This window comes from Perna viridis, chromosome 13, assembly GCF_037379345.1.
Source record: "Perna viridis isolate PV_CMFRI_1.1 ecotype Kerala chromosome 13, ASM3737934v1, whole genome shotgun sequence".
Lineage (NCBI taxonomy): Eukaryota > Metazoa > Mollusca > Bivalvia > Mytilida > Mytilidae > Perna > Perna viridis.
Window position 1 is genome coordinate 6,152,951 of NC_142457.1, and position 14,686 is coordinate 6,167,636.

The following is a 14,686-nucleotide window of genomic DNA, read 5'->3' on the forward strand; positions in this document are numbered from 1 at the left end:
TCAACACGCTACCAAATATCTCAGATTGGTAATGGTACAGTTCATGCTGCGTATGAACAGATGGTTTTCAATTAATTACCAAAATTTATCCCTACTCTACCATAAAAAATGACTGGCGTGACATAACCCCGTTAATATTTATTGTAAACAATGCATATTTGATATTTTCTGTTTGGAAATATCACACTTGCAAATACTCGGGTTCTTTTTCTTACTTGTGGCCATTTCCATAGTTCAAATTTCTCATAACTTGATAAAAAGTGGAATTTTGCATAAAAAGTCACATAAATTTTCGACCAAATCGTCAATAAATTATTCAATTTTATCAATTATCAAACAAAGTAAAGCATATCACAACAATCATTGTTAAGAAAATCATGTACCTAACTCATACTTATATGTCTATCAAATGACTGGGTGATGCGTACAGTGTGTGTGTTGTAGTGTTTGTGCTTGTCACTCCCGTTTTCAGCCACACCGCTGGATGGCAGCTTGCCCCAGTCCCCCAGTTATAGCCTTTCACTCAGTAAGACCTATGTGTCCTATAAATAGGACACTTTACGAGGTGGTAGATGGTAACTGGGTACCCAGGCTAAAACACAAGGTCTAGGAGGAGACTAGGCCCAAAAATGTATGACATGCATGGCCCACTGGTTTGTGGACACGCCCTGATGCCTACTTTATAACAGATAAAAAATCCAAAAGGTCATTCTGTTAAGGATGCCCATACCAACTTTCAGTGCATTCTGTACAGTAGTTTCTGAGGAGAAGATTTTTTAAAAATAATAACACTAAAAAAGTAAAAAACGTCCAAAAAGGGCAATAACTCCAACATGGGTCAACAGATTTTCACCAAATTTTGACCACCTATAGATCGCATCATGCCGAACACTGTTATCCCATGTCAGAATTTGGTTAAACCTAACGGTTTAGGAGATATATGCAAAAAACTACTGTCTGACCCCTTTGTTCTATTTTTAGTAACGACGGCCTTGTTTTTCGACGGATAAAAAATCCCCACATCAGCTCTATGCAAGATACCCCAAGAAACATTCATACTAAGTTTGGTTCAAATTGGTCAAGTAGTTTCAGAGGAGAATAATTTTGAAAAATTGTTAACATCGACGACGACGACGGACGACGATGGACGCCAGGTGATAGTATAAGCTCACATGGCCATCGGCCAGGTGAGCTAAAACCCGATCCGTCAGTATGTTCACGTAGAAGGTTGTCATAGGGCTAACTATTCTATACGGAAAACTTTTTGTTAAAGAAACGTCAAGGAGGAAAAATCATTCAAACAACGAGCTGGGTAAAATAGGTAGTATTGATAGTACTATTATGAAGCATGGAAGTCAAAACCGAAAAGAAGCAACCATACAGACGTCCCTGTTTTCACCTAGACACAACAAACTATTTGGCACATTTAATGCTAAAACAATGCATGAAGCTTGAAAAACACACCAAAAGGCAAAAGAAATGCAACAATACCAACTGTCTGTTCTTAGACTTTGTTAGACCAGGTGGATTGACGTAGGAAAAATGAAATCAATAATAGGTGAAACACTATTATACTCAGGACATTAAGAAGCAGGAACACTACATACTGAAGGTGTCGGGGTTAATGTTATGTAAGAGTGCATCACATCTCTGATAGATTGGAAGGCAATATCATCACGTATTATCACAGCAATTTTTCATAATACAAGGTTATGCACCGACGAATGACTCAGATGACCAGATTAAATCAGAAGACAAAGAAAGATATACTCACAATGATGGGAGATCTAAATGCAAAAATAGGAGATGATAATACAGGACATGAGTTGGTTATGGGAAGAGAATGTCTTGGAGAGATGAATGAAAACTAAATGTTTACACAGACTCCTTTACCTTTAACAGCTTGGTAATTGGTGGAAGTGTATTCCCACACACAACAATACATAAAATAGCATGGTATCACTTGATCACCACACAGAAAACCAGATAGATCCCATTTGTATTAGTAGCACCTTCCGGAGATCACTTGTTAGAAATAAAAGAGGGGCTGACGTTGGATTAGATCATCACCTACTAATTTGTAAAATTAAATTGAAATTTCAGAACTACCAAAACATAGATAGGAAAACCTACCATAATTATAACACCGACCTAGAGATAGAACCATCGAACAGGAATACCATCTAGAACTTTCCAATCGCTCTCAGGCACTCTCAGATATTTCTGATAAATCACTACAGTGGAACAGCAATGGGATAAGATAAAAAATGTATGGAAAGAGACATATGACAATGTCATAGGGAAAAAGACAAGGCAACACCATGAATGGATTAGTTTACGCACCCTGTCTAAGATCAAGGATAGATCATCACTTTGGAAACTACTACACCATCATGGCATTCCAGAAAAAAAGAATATAAAAATAATTAGATCGGCATATGTATGAACCAAGCATATGCCAAGTTATTCACAAAAACACACTTACTGAACCTTTCAACATATTAACAGGAGTGCGCCAGGGATGTCTACTATCACCCTTTCTCTTTTTGTTGGCTGTGAACTAGGTTATGGAATCAACTACAGATTCACAGCTCATAGGTATACAGTGGACTTTTCAAAAACATATTGAAGACCTGGACTTTGCAGACGTATAGCCTTCCTATTACACAGATATAAAGAACCTGAAACAAAATTATCAACATTGGAATAACAGGGTAAAAAGATTGGACTAAAAAAAATCAGGGAAAACAAGGACTATGCAGATAAAAGAGAAAAAAACAGCAAAATTCAAACTAAGTGAAGAATAACTAGAAGATGTAGATAAATGTACATACCTGGGTAGTATTGTGAGCAATGATGGTGGTACAGACAAAGACCGCATTGGAAAAGTAGCAGCTGTTTTTAAGACCTTACGGCCAATATGGACATCCTCACAAATTTCCATCAACACCAAATTGAAAATTTTTAATTCTAATGTAACAACCGTGCTGTACGCTTCTGAGACCTGGCGAACGACAAAAGCAACAACACACAGTCTTCAAACATTTACCAAAAGATGTTTGAGAGACATTCTGAAGATCAAACGGCAAGATAAGATTCCAAATGAAGAAATATGACAAAGGACGAACCAGTTTCCTGTAGAAATACAAATAAGAAGGAGGAAGTTGACCTGGATAGGGCACACTATTAGAGAGCCAAAAACACCGTTGTAAACCAAGCTCTCAAGTGGAATCCACAAGGCCAAAGGAAGTAAGGACGACCTAAAAACTCATGGAGACGATCAGCCTTACCAGAGGGAAAACAACAGGGCAAGACATGGGGTCAAATTGACAAGCTAGCCCAGGACAGAAGGAAATGGAAATCTTGTGTCGACAACCTATGTCCAGGAATGGATAACAGGGTTTAAGTAAGGCAACACATATGACCAATACAGTTTTCCACTGCTGGTTTCAATTAATCATAAAAAAGGAGTTTTCAAAATTGCAGATTTTCTTCTTTCTTTGGCGGTTAATTTGTCAGTCGTAAAATTTGGCGATTTTGAAGCAACAAGATTTATCAAAAACTTTAAAATGAAAGTTGAAATTTTGAACTTTTTCAAGTCTATTTAATTGGAAAATTGCCAACCGATCCCAGACGAAAGTACCTCAACATGAACTGCAATGCAGATTTCAGAATATAATGATGTAAAAATAGACGTTAACCATTTTTGTTCATATTGGGGTAACTTAAGCTGGGAAAGAGTAGTATTTATGTTTTACTTGGCTAATTAGAAACCCGAAGTTGCAATATTAATGTTTTAAATGTACAAAAGGTTGTTTGAAGTATTATATTTGAAAATGAAAATTTCAGGTGAAAATCTGAAATTTCGATAATATCTTCTACTTGGTCATTTTTGTAAACTTAAAACCGAGAATTAAGCCATTGAAATATGTTGAAAACATCAAACTCAATAGTGCCTAACATACCTTCTACATCGGTTACATGCTAAAATAAAGCATTTTGGTTTTATGTTTAGATAATTTTTTCATGTAATTGTGGAAACCAATTAATACAAAAGTTACAATAAGCGCTTTTCATCTTAATTTTTTTGAAGCGGTACATTGTGTAACCTACAACTTTTGGTTCCGTTAACATGTCTGTAGGTCTGCACACCTGAATTTGAAAAATAACAAAAACAAAGGCATCAGATAATATTCTTTGGCGACAACTTGATTCGTAAATATGAGATATAAAGAATAATAAAAATCATCATGAGTTAATAACTGGGGTGCACGGTTGAACCCGCCATCCCATGGACTCTAATTTTTAGACGGTCTTCTCCGTTATTTAAACTTCTTTAACAAACGTAGGTTAGTGACTTTAAAAGTGCCTTATGTAAACAAAAATATATTGGGGCTTTTAAAAGTCGAATTACATAAAGTTCATTCAAAGTCGAATTTGAAATTATTAAATCCTGTTATTATTGAATGAGAACAATATATTTAACTGTGAATTCAATAGACAAATATTAAAATTCAGCAAAGACGCCTGGGGTGTCATTCATTTAGAATATCCGTAATATGAGATAGACTATCCCTAAATTGCTCACGAAGAATAGCAGCATATCAGAGAACACACTTTCATTAGCAAAATTAGGGAACATTCATATGTAAATAGCCCCTGTTTCGCCGTAAATGTTCTGGGTCGTATTTAATACAAATTTTAAAATTTCCAATTTAAATAAAAAAGTCAATTATCTGATGTTCTGACATGGTGTATACGCAGCATTATTTTAAGACAACGATTATCATGCCCTTCTTCTCACGTGATGAATATTTGAAAAGAAAATCGATCTTTTGGTTGTTTAAATATTATTAACGTTTAATCTCACAACAGAAATCCTCATCGGATCCGTCTTTGCAATGACGCACATGATCACAGTAGTGTGTCCAATGAATACTTCCACCATTACCACATTGAAATTGGCTGGCACTACAACTCTCGTCTTATGAAACAGATAATTATAAGTAAGCTACCTTATCAGTGTGAAAAAAAAAAGCACACACACACAAAAAAAAAAAACAAAACAAAACAATGTCTGATTGGCATATATTAATTAATACATTAAGAATTATCGTATGTTTACTGATGATGCAACTATGATACACAAAATATCGAATGTCTTAAGTTTTGCAATTATAAGCGAGCCTTGTAGATACGATTACTGTTGGACCTATATACTACATATAATTTTATTCTCTTATGTCATATACTTACTACAATTGTTCTCATCAGAGTTGTCAGAACAGTCTCGAAAAGAGTCACAGATGACAGAAAATGACACAATTTCACCACTGTTGCACTCAAACAAATAAGAATTTAATTTCCTCTCAAATCCTTGTGTTTCGTGACTAATTGTCCAATAATAATCTACAAAAAATGGAAAATTTGAATGCATGCTAAGATTAATTGACTTTTGCAGTGTTGAACTTTATTAGTATATATATATATATATATATATATATATATATATATATATATATATATATATAAGGGTCTGAAAAATTCCCAACGATGTTAAACTGTCAAATTTGCGAAGCGAATTTTTGGTTGTACCGCTGTGACATCTATGGCAACACCGCCGGCACTTAATCCAGCGCCCTAGACCACTCGGCCAGCTAGGCTATATAAAAATATAGCTTTCGCTGGCCGGGTCATTCCTCCTCGTAGAATTGATCTAGGGCTGTAACGTAGTACACGATATATGGTAGTACGGGATAGTTCATCTAGGTGTTATTATGTAGGATAGAAGATCAAATTAATGATGCACGTCACAACAAATCAATATTATACAACGTCTCAGAATGTGACTCTACTCGCTACACTCCATCGGATCAAATTGATACAGGGAAAATGACGACAACTTATAGAAGGGTATGAAAAATTCCCATCGATGTTAGAACTGTCAAATTTGCGGAGCAAAGTTTTGGTTGTTTCCTCCGCGGGACTCGAACTCGTACCGCTGTGACATCAATTGCAACACCGCCTGAACTTAGTCCAGCGCCAAAGACCACTCGGCCAGCTAGGCTATATTTTTTTGTTTATTGGAAATAAGAAATGTCAAAATTGAGAGGATGAGAAGATATGTTTTATTCAGAAGGTCGTATCCAAAAAAAAAAAAAAAAACAAAACAAAACAAAACAAAACAAAAAAACAAAACAACAAAAAAAGCACGAAATTAAAATCTTCTGATATAGATACCAAACAATAAACTATATGTATATCACCTGTTTCTGTCTTGTTAACCGCCATTTCTTTTTCACATACAAAAAATTGACTTCTAGAGTATTCACAAAGAATATCATGCCAATTCCATACATTATGGGCACTGTTAAACACCATTGCTGTGCATAACTCATCTTGAAATCCATCAGGCTGAGGCAAAGTGCGGGACGAACCTTCAAACCTAATGCATAGATGAAACAAAGTACATAAAAGAAAATTTTAATCGTTTAAACTAAATAAGTTTGCCTTGTGTTTAAAGGTGATAGTTATTTCATGTCTCTTTTCAGTATAAATTCGAAGTAGTTATATCGAAGACATATGAACTAAAGGGAAGTAAATCTTGTACAAAACAATGCAGGAAATACTCATTGAAAACACACAAACAACAACTCAAACACTTAAACAACATAACACAAAATAGTTGATAAATTAGTCAACCTATGCCGGAAATGCTAAATGAAACGCAAATGATGATTTTCCCTTTGTGCTTATCATTTACTGATTTAAAAACTATTGCAATCGTGAATTTGGGAAACTCTTGCTGATGATATTATCAAATGACATTAAGTTTATTATGGAAACCAAACAAATGGTTCAAAACCATATTACCATGCTGTGTAGACCATAGTTTCGCCATTTGTCCAGCGAAAATCTGTGAATAGTTTTGAGGAATTCTGTTTGAGTAGTCCTGTGTTAAAAAAAGTTTTTACAAATTTCAAAATTATAATTAGAGCAATTGGTTTGTTGGTCAACAGATCAATAAATAAATAGATATGAACACTCCATACTCAGGTGCTGAGGGGATGTTCCCAAAGATGGAAGGAAAGTTGACAATTCTGAATGAAAAGTCATCACGTTTGTCGTAAAGTTTAGTCAAGATAATACGTCATCTATATGGCGGAAGATGAGATTAAGAGATCTTGCTAAACGAAATTCTTTCTTTCCGATCAGATCAGCAATAAAGTCAGCCTCATAAGAGTGAAGGAATAGGTCAGCAAGTAGAGGAGCACAATTTGTTTCCATTGGAATGCTGACCCTTTGTTGAAAAACGCAGCAACCACACTGGACAAATATGTTGCAGTATTTTGTAAACATATTCTTCTGTATATTTGGAAGATGATGTTGAATTGTTTTTCACAACTTATGAGGAATCTCTACCAAGAACTATATATTTGTATCTAGATGTACTATTTTTGGGGAAAAACAACGATGTATAATGTTTTCTTTAAGTCGAGATTTTAACTGAGTATGGGGAATAGAAGTATACAATGTTGGAAAATCCTAGGTGTTAAAGCTATTATATTCTGATAATAGACTTGAACTGATTGTTTCCAAAAGATCTTTCGAATTTTTACGGATCAACATTGAATTATTATCACTACGGGAGTAACAAGTGTTGTGGTAACAACATGATGGCAACAAGTCTGTATAATTATGAGGTAGGGTCAGAAACAGGAGTGTCAAGACTTGTTTTGTAAAGGGAGTGTAGTAGAGTTAGAGGTTAAGAGCTATGGAATAAAGTTTGGTTCTAATGTGATGAAGTCCGAGAGTTTTTGTATGAAAGAACACCATCTATGCAGACATCATGTTACTTAGGTGGGCTTGATTCCTCTCCCGTCTTTCATTTTTGTCAGATAAATTAATCACACTAATGTTATAATTATATTGGCTTGAAAGGTTTCCTATACTTTCGATGCTGTCCTTGCATTCGTAAGGTATTGCAGTACCTAGTCTGCTATACAATATTTGTTTACATTATATATGTGCGTTATTTAAACTCGTGTATGAAAACGTTCTTTAATTTCATGTAGTTTTACATGCATGAGGAAACACATGTTTAAAAATTGGTGCAAAATATTTGATTCATCATATAAAAAGACAAACTCATTAAATACGTTTACAAATATGTATGTTCAGAAGTAAAATAATTAGTTCATGGAATTAGTATTTTAGGATTATTGCATGCATACTGGGAAATATTATACCGATTAGAATTACATATTGAACGAGTTAACGCAGGGTATGATTCCCCAGTATTCATGCAATAACCCTTTTATTTTATGGCAATACAATTAAGTTTCGCTTAAAATGAACTGTAGTTAGTGGATAACGTCACAAACCGCATTTGTAGTGCAATATGGAAATGTAATACACGCTGACGTTGTATTGCTTTCTATATTTGGGGAAAATATTATGCTATACAATATTTGTTTACATGATAAATGTGTGTTAATTTGAACTCATGTATGAAAAGGTTATGTTCTTTAATTTCATGCGGAAACACATTTTTAAAATTCGGTCCAAAATATTTGATTCATCATATAAAAAGACAATGTGCAACTTCTAGAACAATTCAGTTTGTGAGTCAAGTAGTCTGGTTTGTTCCCAAATTATTCCTTTAAAGGCATTCAATCGTACATAAAAAACTTTTTTTGTGTAAAAGGGGGCGATACAATACCACTTCATTTTTATAGTCTAAGCTCATATGACATGACATATCCTTAAGGTAAATAAAAATCAAATAAAAAAAAAACACAAAACTACTTGTTTCAATTTGAATGCAATAAGAATAAAGAATAAGAAGTACTTGTACCTATATGAACCGAGAAATCTGTAGTAGATTTAGACGATACCAGATGTAGTAATATTGAAAAAATAAATTTCTGTTCGTCTTCAGAACCAATGGCAAGTAGGTGACTACCATCATTCTTACATTCTTTCTCTGCTCTATGATGATTAACATAAGAAATGTTGCTAAACGTATAACAGCTCTGTTGAAACCAGTACTGACCTGGATTACAACCTAACAAAGGGATAAATACTTTCAAAACACATAAGCTATGCTATGGTTGATATATTTGAATACCTAGCTGTGACATATATTCCATCTACAAGTCTTTGGTGATGGACAAATATTGTACCAGGAAACGTGGATTAAAAAGGACACTTTTGTTAACGATACACTTCAGTATAAAATTAGACAATCACAGTTTAAAACGTATCTTAGCAGATTAAAGTAAATAGGCAATCGTCCGGCGCATTGATTTACCTGTAACTTAACATTTGAATAATTAGTCAGATTTAAAAGAGAACGAAACTTTTACTTTCAACATTTTAATTTTTTGATGAGTTTATTTTTTTCACTTATTATTCTGATTTGTACTTACGTTCATTTGCAAAATTCTGGAACGGTTGGAATCCTTTAGTTTCGTACCGTCCGAAGAAACCTCTACCTGTTACGCCACTACCAATACTATATTCTATTTCCATTCTATGCCAACTTGATTTCAAAGTTTTATGAATTAATGTATTATAAATCCTACCGAGTGATTCACGCCTTTCCCCACTTTTATACAGGTCGAAGATCTCTATAAAAGTGTCATTTCTAGTTAAACCAACTACATGCAGATCTATAATATATAATTCAATGTACTGACCAGGCTGTCCTTCTAGTTTCCATGTGTTAGACTCTGAAGTTGTCCAGATCGATGGATATAGGTAAGAACCAACGTAAGCTGACTTTAATTTGCACTCCATATGAACTGAACCGTCAAAGCCACATCCTGGATAATCTATAATTATATGAAAACAACCCAAAATAATTAGCTCATAGTAACTGATAGGATATTATGATAATAAAACAGTAAAATTAAATAATAAAAAGGATGAAAAGCTGTGGGTAAATAGATATTAATGTTTCCATACTTTCTGTCAGATCATGCAATTAAAATGGAAAACATATTTAGGGATACCGATTTATAATTTGGGCCTTCTTTTCGATAGGCTTGATTTACTTAATGACAAATCAACATTGAACTATAAAAGTTACGTATCCCCATTCAATGAGGCTAAAACATCGCTAAACGTCTTAGTAATGTTGTGTTCAAATGTCTTGGTTAAGTATTGTACATTTTTAAATGACTTTTTTTCCAGATTTTTATTTCTTCATTAGAGTTAAGGTAGTTTGGTATAAACTCGAAAGGAAATACGGCATCTTTACCGACAGTTTCGTACTGAAGTTGAAACATTAACCCATCTGCTGGTTTATACTGGAAACACGTTGTGAATATTATGTTTACATGATGTTCTGAGGATATGAAGGAAGCATATCGATATTTCTTCTGGTCTTCATAAGTAATCATAATATCCTTATCAGTGCCAATATCGATAGCTAAATTATCTTTACAGTAACTTGGGTTGATATCTGTATTGCCTATCTGAAAAAAAAGAATTAGTTTTTCTTCTTTAATAATCAAATTACTTGACAAATTTCATTAATATCGCTAAAGGAATAAATTACATTCAAACATTAGCTGATCGGACAGAAAATACTTACTCTTTTGTATTTTTAGCTGATATATTGACTACAAATTTATTTTTTTACTGCAACCGTTCTATTTGAGCAGTCAATATACATTGCTTTTATCTGTACAAGTGAAATCTGAATGTATATATCTGTAATAAGTCACAAGAATTACATTGCTTATAAGTTAAGCATAAATATATGCGTATAAGCAAGGATGTCGACCGCTAAAATAAATAAAAAAAGAACGTTGTTTTTTCTTGATTTAAACCCTCTTAGCATAGTTAGCACTTTCTGATTTTTATAATTATATTTTCGACAAATTCTATGATGCTTATACAAGTATGTTTTAAAGATTAACACCGTACATAACAGTTTTATTTCTCATTTAATTATATAAAAGAAGATACCTGTCTCAGATACGACTTGGTAGCCGTTTCAGCAAGAGACACATATACTATTGACAGTTTTATATACTGTTTGTGTCCAACAAGTTTGAATCTCATTTTAATTCCTCTGGGGTAATTAGATGGAAACATAGGTGACAACAATGTACCACGTTTACTTCCAACATGTATTATTGATATGTTACTTAGTTCGGAGGTGATTTCTAGAAAGAACATTAAATAGTATTTAAGTATTTAAAACATATTTCGCTTTGAAAAAACTGCTTTTAACGAAAGCATGAAAACACAAATTATACGGATCGGAAATTAACATAACCAAACAAAAGAATACCCATACTCAGTTTTTCTCTGGATCACAAAAGTAGGTCGGAATCATCCTACGCAAAGACGGTACACAGGAAAAGTAGCAACATATGATTTACATATGTGTCTATTACATTGTTCATATATTAAGGACCACAATGAAAAACATATGAAAAACATATGTCTTCAACTAAAATATAAATATATGATACTCTCTGAATAAGACATTAATAGGTAAACAAATGCCTCACAAGATGGTTTTAATCATTAAAGATATAATTGTTTTCATTTGGATTGGGGTAAAAATGCAATTTATGAGTTTTGATGGGAACAGATAAATATATTTCCATCCTGGTCATAAACATATGTTTCCATATGTTTTGAAACATATGAAAACATGTTTCTATTTTCCTGTGTAACGTACAACATAAACATACAATGTTATTCACGTGAAAAAAATCATATATAATTTACACAACATATTGACAAACTTATATAACAAAGTAAATGCATTTTATACATAGATATATCTGAACATATGAAGAAAAAAATTATTCGTACTTAATATTTCTTCTTCACAAACTCCGGTTCAAAATTTACCAAATAAGAAAAAAATCTCAAGAAAAAAACCATAACGATACAGCATCCACATTTCAATTTTAAATTCATAGTGTTAAAACGAAACTATTTTTAAAAATTAACGGATCTGTGTGCTTTATACCTGCTAAACAAAGTCGTTCGGATACAACAGCACTGTCGCTTTCAACTGTTTTCCACAAATCTCTAAAATGTCTGTTATCCATTGAAATATTGACAAAGCAACAAATCTTAGTTTTGTTATCAAACGAATTTCCTATGTAACCATAACTGATAGTTTTATTCTGGCATTCTAACAATGATGCAGTGTCTTTCTCGCAAATGGTTTTAACTTTGTCACTTCCCTTAAATTTCAAGCCTTGAATACGTGCAAAACCTAAATCGACCAGACTTTTTTCGCCATTGCAATTTGAGCTTCGACTAGCTACAATAAAAGTTTAAAGGTTTAATAGTCTATGAACTGATTTTTCAATACTGATGAAATTAAAAGACAGACGTTATTGTGTGTAGTTAAGTAAATGATGCATATTTAATGTTTTTTTCTTCGACATTTAATAATGCAGTACATTTATTTTAAATCTAAAAAAAACAAGAAATTTGTACATTTTCTAAGCCTAACCCAATGAATGCACATTCTTGATAAAGTTGACATTCGTTTCATCTTTTACTAACCACCGGATGACGTCGTGTCAAATCATTAACTTTTCCCGAGTTTGCAAGATTCTCTTTTTTCTCAAGTTTGCATTTTCTGAGAGGGCTGACTTTAGCGTCTAGGGTGACCTCAGAACGTTCTTATTTGTAAAATCCATATGCAACTACATGTAGCTCTTAACTCCTTAAAAAAATTTCTAATTGAAATAAACATACTGAACTAGAACTAGAGGTTATGGAATTCACCGACTCACTGTAGGCATACTTTTTACTTTGACCTGCAGCCAACTAAAGACACAGACGACTTTAACATCTGTTTTGCCGACTACCATTTACAATGTGGCTATATTCCATATCATTTTGAGTATAAGGTCTTTCAGGACAAACGATTTATTTAGAATTTCAATATAAAAACAATTAATTTTCTGGAAATAGCTCACTTGCACGGTTAAAGGCCGTGAGGTCTTTTATTCTGAAACGAATGAAAGTGTTAAGTAGGTCAATGAGTGCCAAGACTACATCGGTTTTCAAAGACCCCTATGTAGCAAAAACATTGTCTACTATACATGACAAATATGTTGTCGTCCCAGCAGACAAAGCCCAAAACAACATTGTTTTTGTCTGCAAAACGTTTTACACCCAATGTTTATTATCAGAGGTAGACGTAGAAAATAATAGCAGTGATAAGACCTATACTGCAACCACACTCTCCAAAGAAGAGATTGTGGAAAACTATAAATCTGTGCTTTCCTCTTTGGTCTCTCTACCAAAGACGATGATTGTGATTTGCCGTCTATGTACTGGATTCCCAAAATCAACAAGAATCAATACAAACAACGTTCCATAGCTGGATCTGCAAAGTGTACCACCAATTCTATACTCACATCTCTCAAAGAGGGTCTTCAGTCTTACCACAACACTTGTTACCCTTGTAGTGGTATTAATTTCATGTGGATCCTGAAAAATTCGAAAGATCTTTTGGAGACAATCAGTTCAAGACTATTATCTGAACATAATAGCATTAAAACCTATGATTTTTCAACACAGTATACTTCCATTGCCCATACTCAGTTAAAGTCCCGACTTAAAAACATTATACAAAAATGGTACACCTAGATACAAATATATAGTTCTTGATAGAGATTCCTCTTATAGTGTAAGTAATATTTCCAAATCATCTTCCAAATATACAGAGGGAGATGTTTACAAAATGCTGCAATTTTTAATAGACAACATACTTATCCAGTGTGGTGGTCGTGATTTTCAACAAACAGTCGGCATTCCAATGGGAACAAATTGTGCTCCTTTACTAGCTGACCTATTCCTTCACTCTTATGAGGCTGACTTTATAGCTGATCTGATCCGAAAGAAAGAATATCGTTCGGCTATATTCTTTAATAACAGTTTCAGCTATATAGATGACGTATTATCTTTAAACAATCCTAATTTTGTGGATTTGATACATCACATCTACCTCCAAAAAACTTGAGGTAAAGGATACTACAGACACTGTGAAGTCAGCCTCATATCTTGACCTAGACTTTGTAATTGATGGTAAGGAAAAATTATTGACCAGACTTTACGACAAACGTGATGACTTTTCATTCAAAATTGTCAATTTTCCATTCATTTGTGGCAATATCCCTTCAGCATCTGCGTATGGACTGATAATATCACAACTCACACGTAATGCCAGAGCTTGCCGAAACTACGCAGACTTTTTGTATCGCGCTAACAAATGACTCTTAACAAATAGGCTTCAAGAACAGGGTTATGTTGCTACAAGATTGAAGTCATCACTACAGAAGTTTTATGGTCGTCGTCATGAACTCATGGATCGTTATGGTATATTCATCTGCACCATGAAAACTGATTTATTCAACGGGTTATAGTTTTCCTTTCCTCGTTTGTCCACCCGGACTTGACTTTTTATGAGCAACTCGGCGGATGTTTCTAGAAAAGCAGAGGACGCTTACCCTACCGGTTCACCTGGTCTCAGTTTTTAGTGGAGTCCGAGTTGCTCATTTGCTTCTGTTACTTTGTATGTATGATTTTAGTTACTTTATGTTCTTTGTTGTGTATGTCTGTTTTCCATGTCTGATCTTTGTTTCTGCATTGCATTCATTTGATTACCGCTATAACCTTGGTTCCCTTGATTACT

At 33.7% G+C, this 14,686-nt stretch overlaps 1 protein-coding gene across 1 annotated transcript in view; it reads right to left on the minus strand.

Annotated features, from left to right (window-relative positions):
- Positions 1-4,197: 4,197 nt before the first annotated feature.
- The window catches only part of LOC148599372 (uncharacterized), a 29,899-nt gene continuing 19,410 nt past the window's right edge, over positions 4,198-14,686 (minus strand). Inside the window, exons 12-20 of the mRNA XM_088557085.1 lie at positions 11,999-12,298; positions 10,978-11,177; positions 10,265-10,481; positions 9,432-9,836; positions 8,858-9,067; positions 6,874-6,952; positions 6,267-6,445; positions 5,257-5,409; positions 4,198-4,984 (exon numbers count right to left, since the gene is read on the minus strand). Of these exons, the coding sequence (XP_088413211.1) occupies positions 4,854-4,984; positions 5,257-5,409; positions 6,267-6,445; positions 6,874-6,952; positions 8,858-9,067; positions 9,432-9,836; positions 10,265-10,481; positions 10,978-11,177; positions 11,999-12,298 (1,874 nt within the window). The 3' untranslated portion in view covers positions 4,198-4,853. The remainder of the gene's footprint in view (positions 4,985-5,256; positions 5,410-6,266; positions 6,446-6,873; positions 6,953-8,857; positions 9,068-9,431; positions 9,837-10,264; positions 10,482-10,977; positions 11,178-11,998; positions 12,299-14,686) is intronic.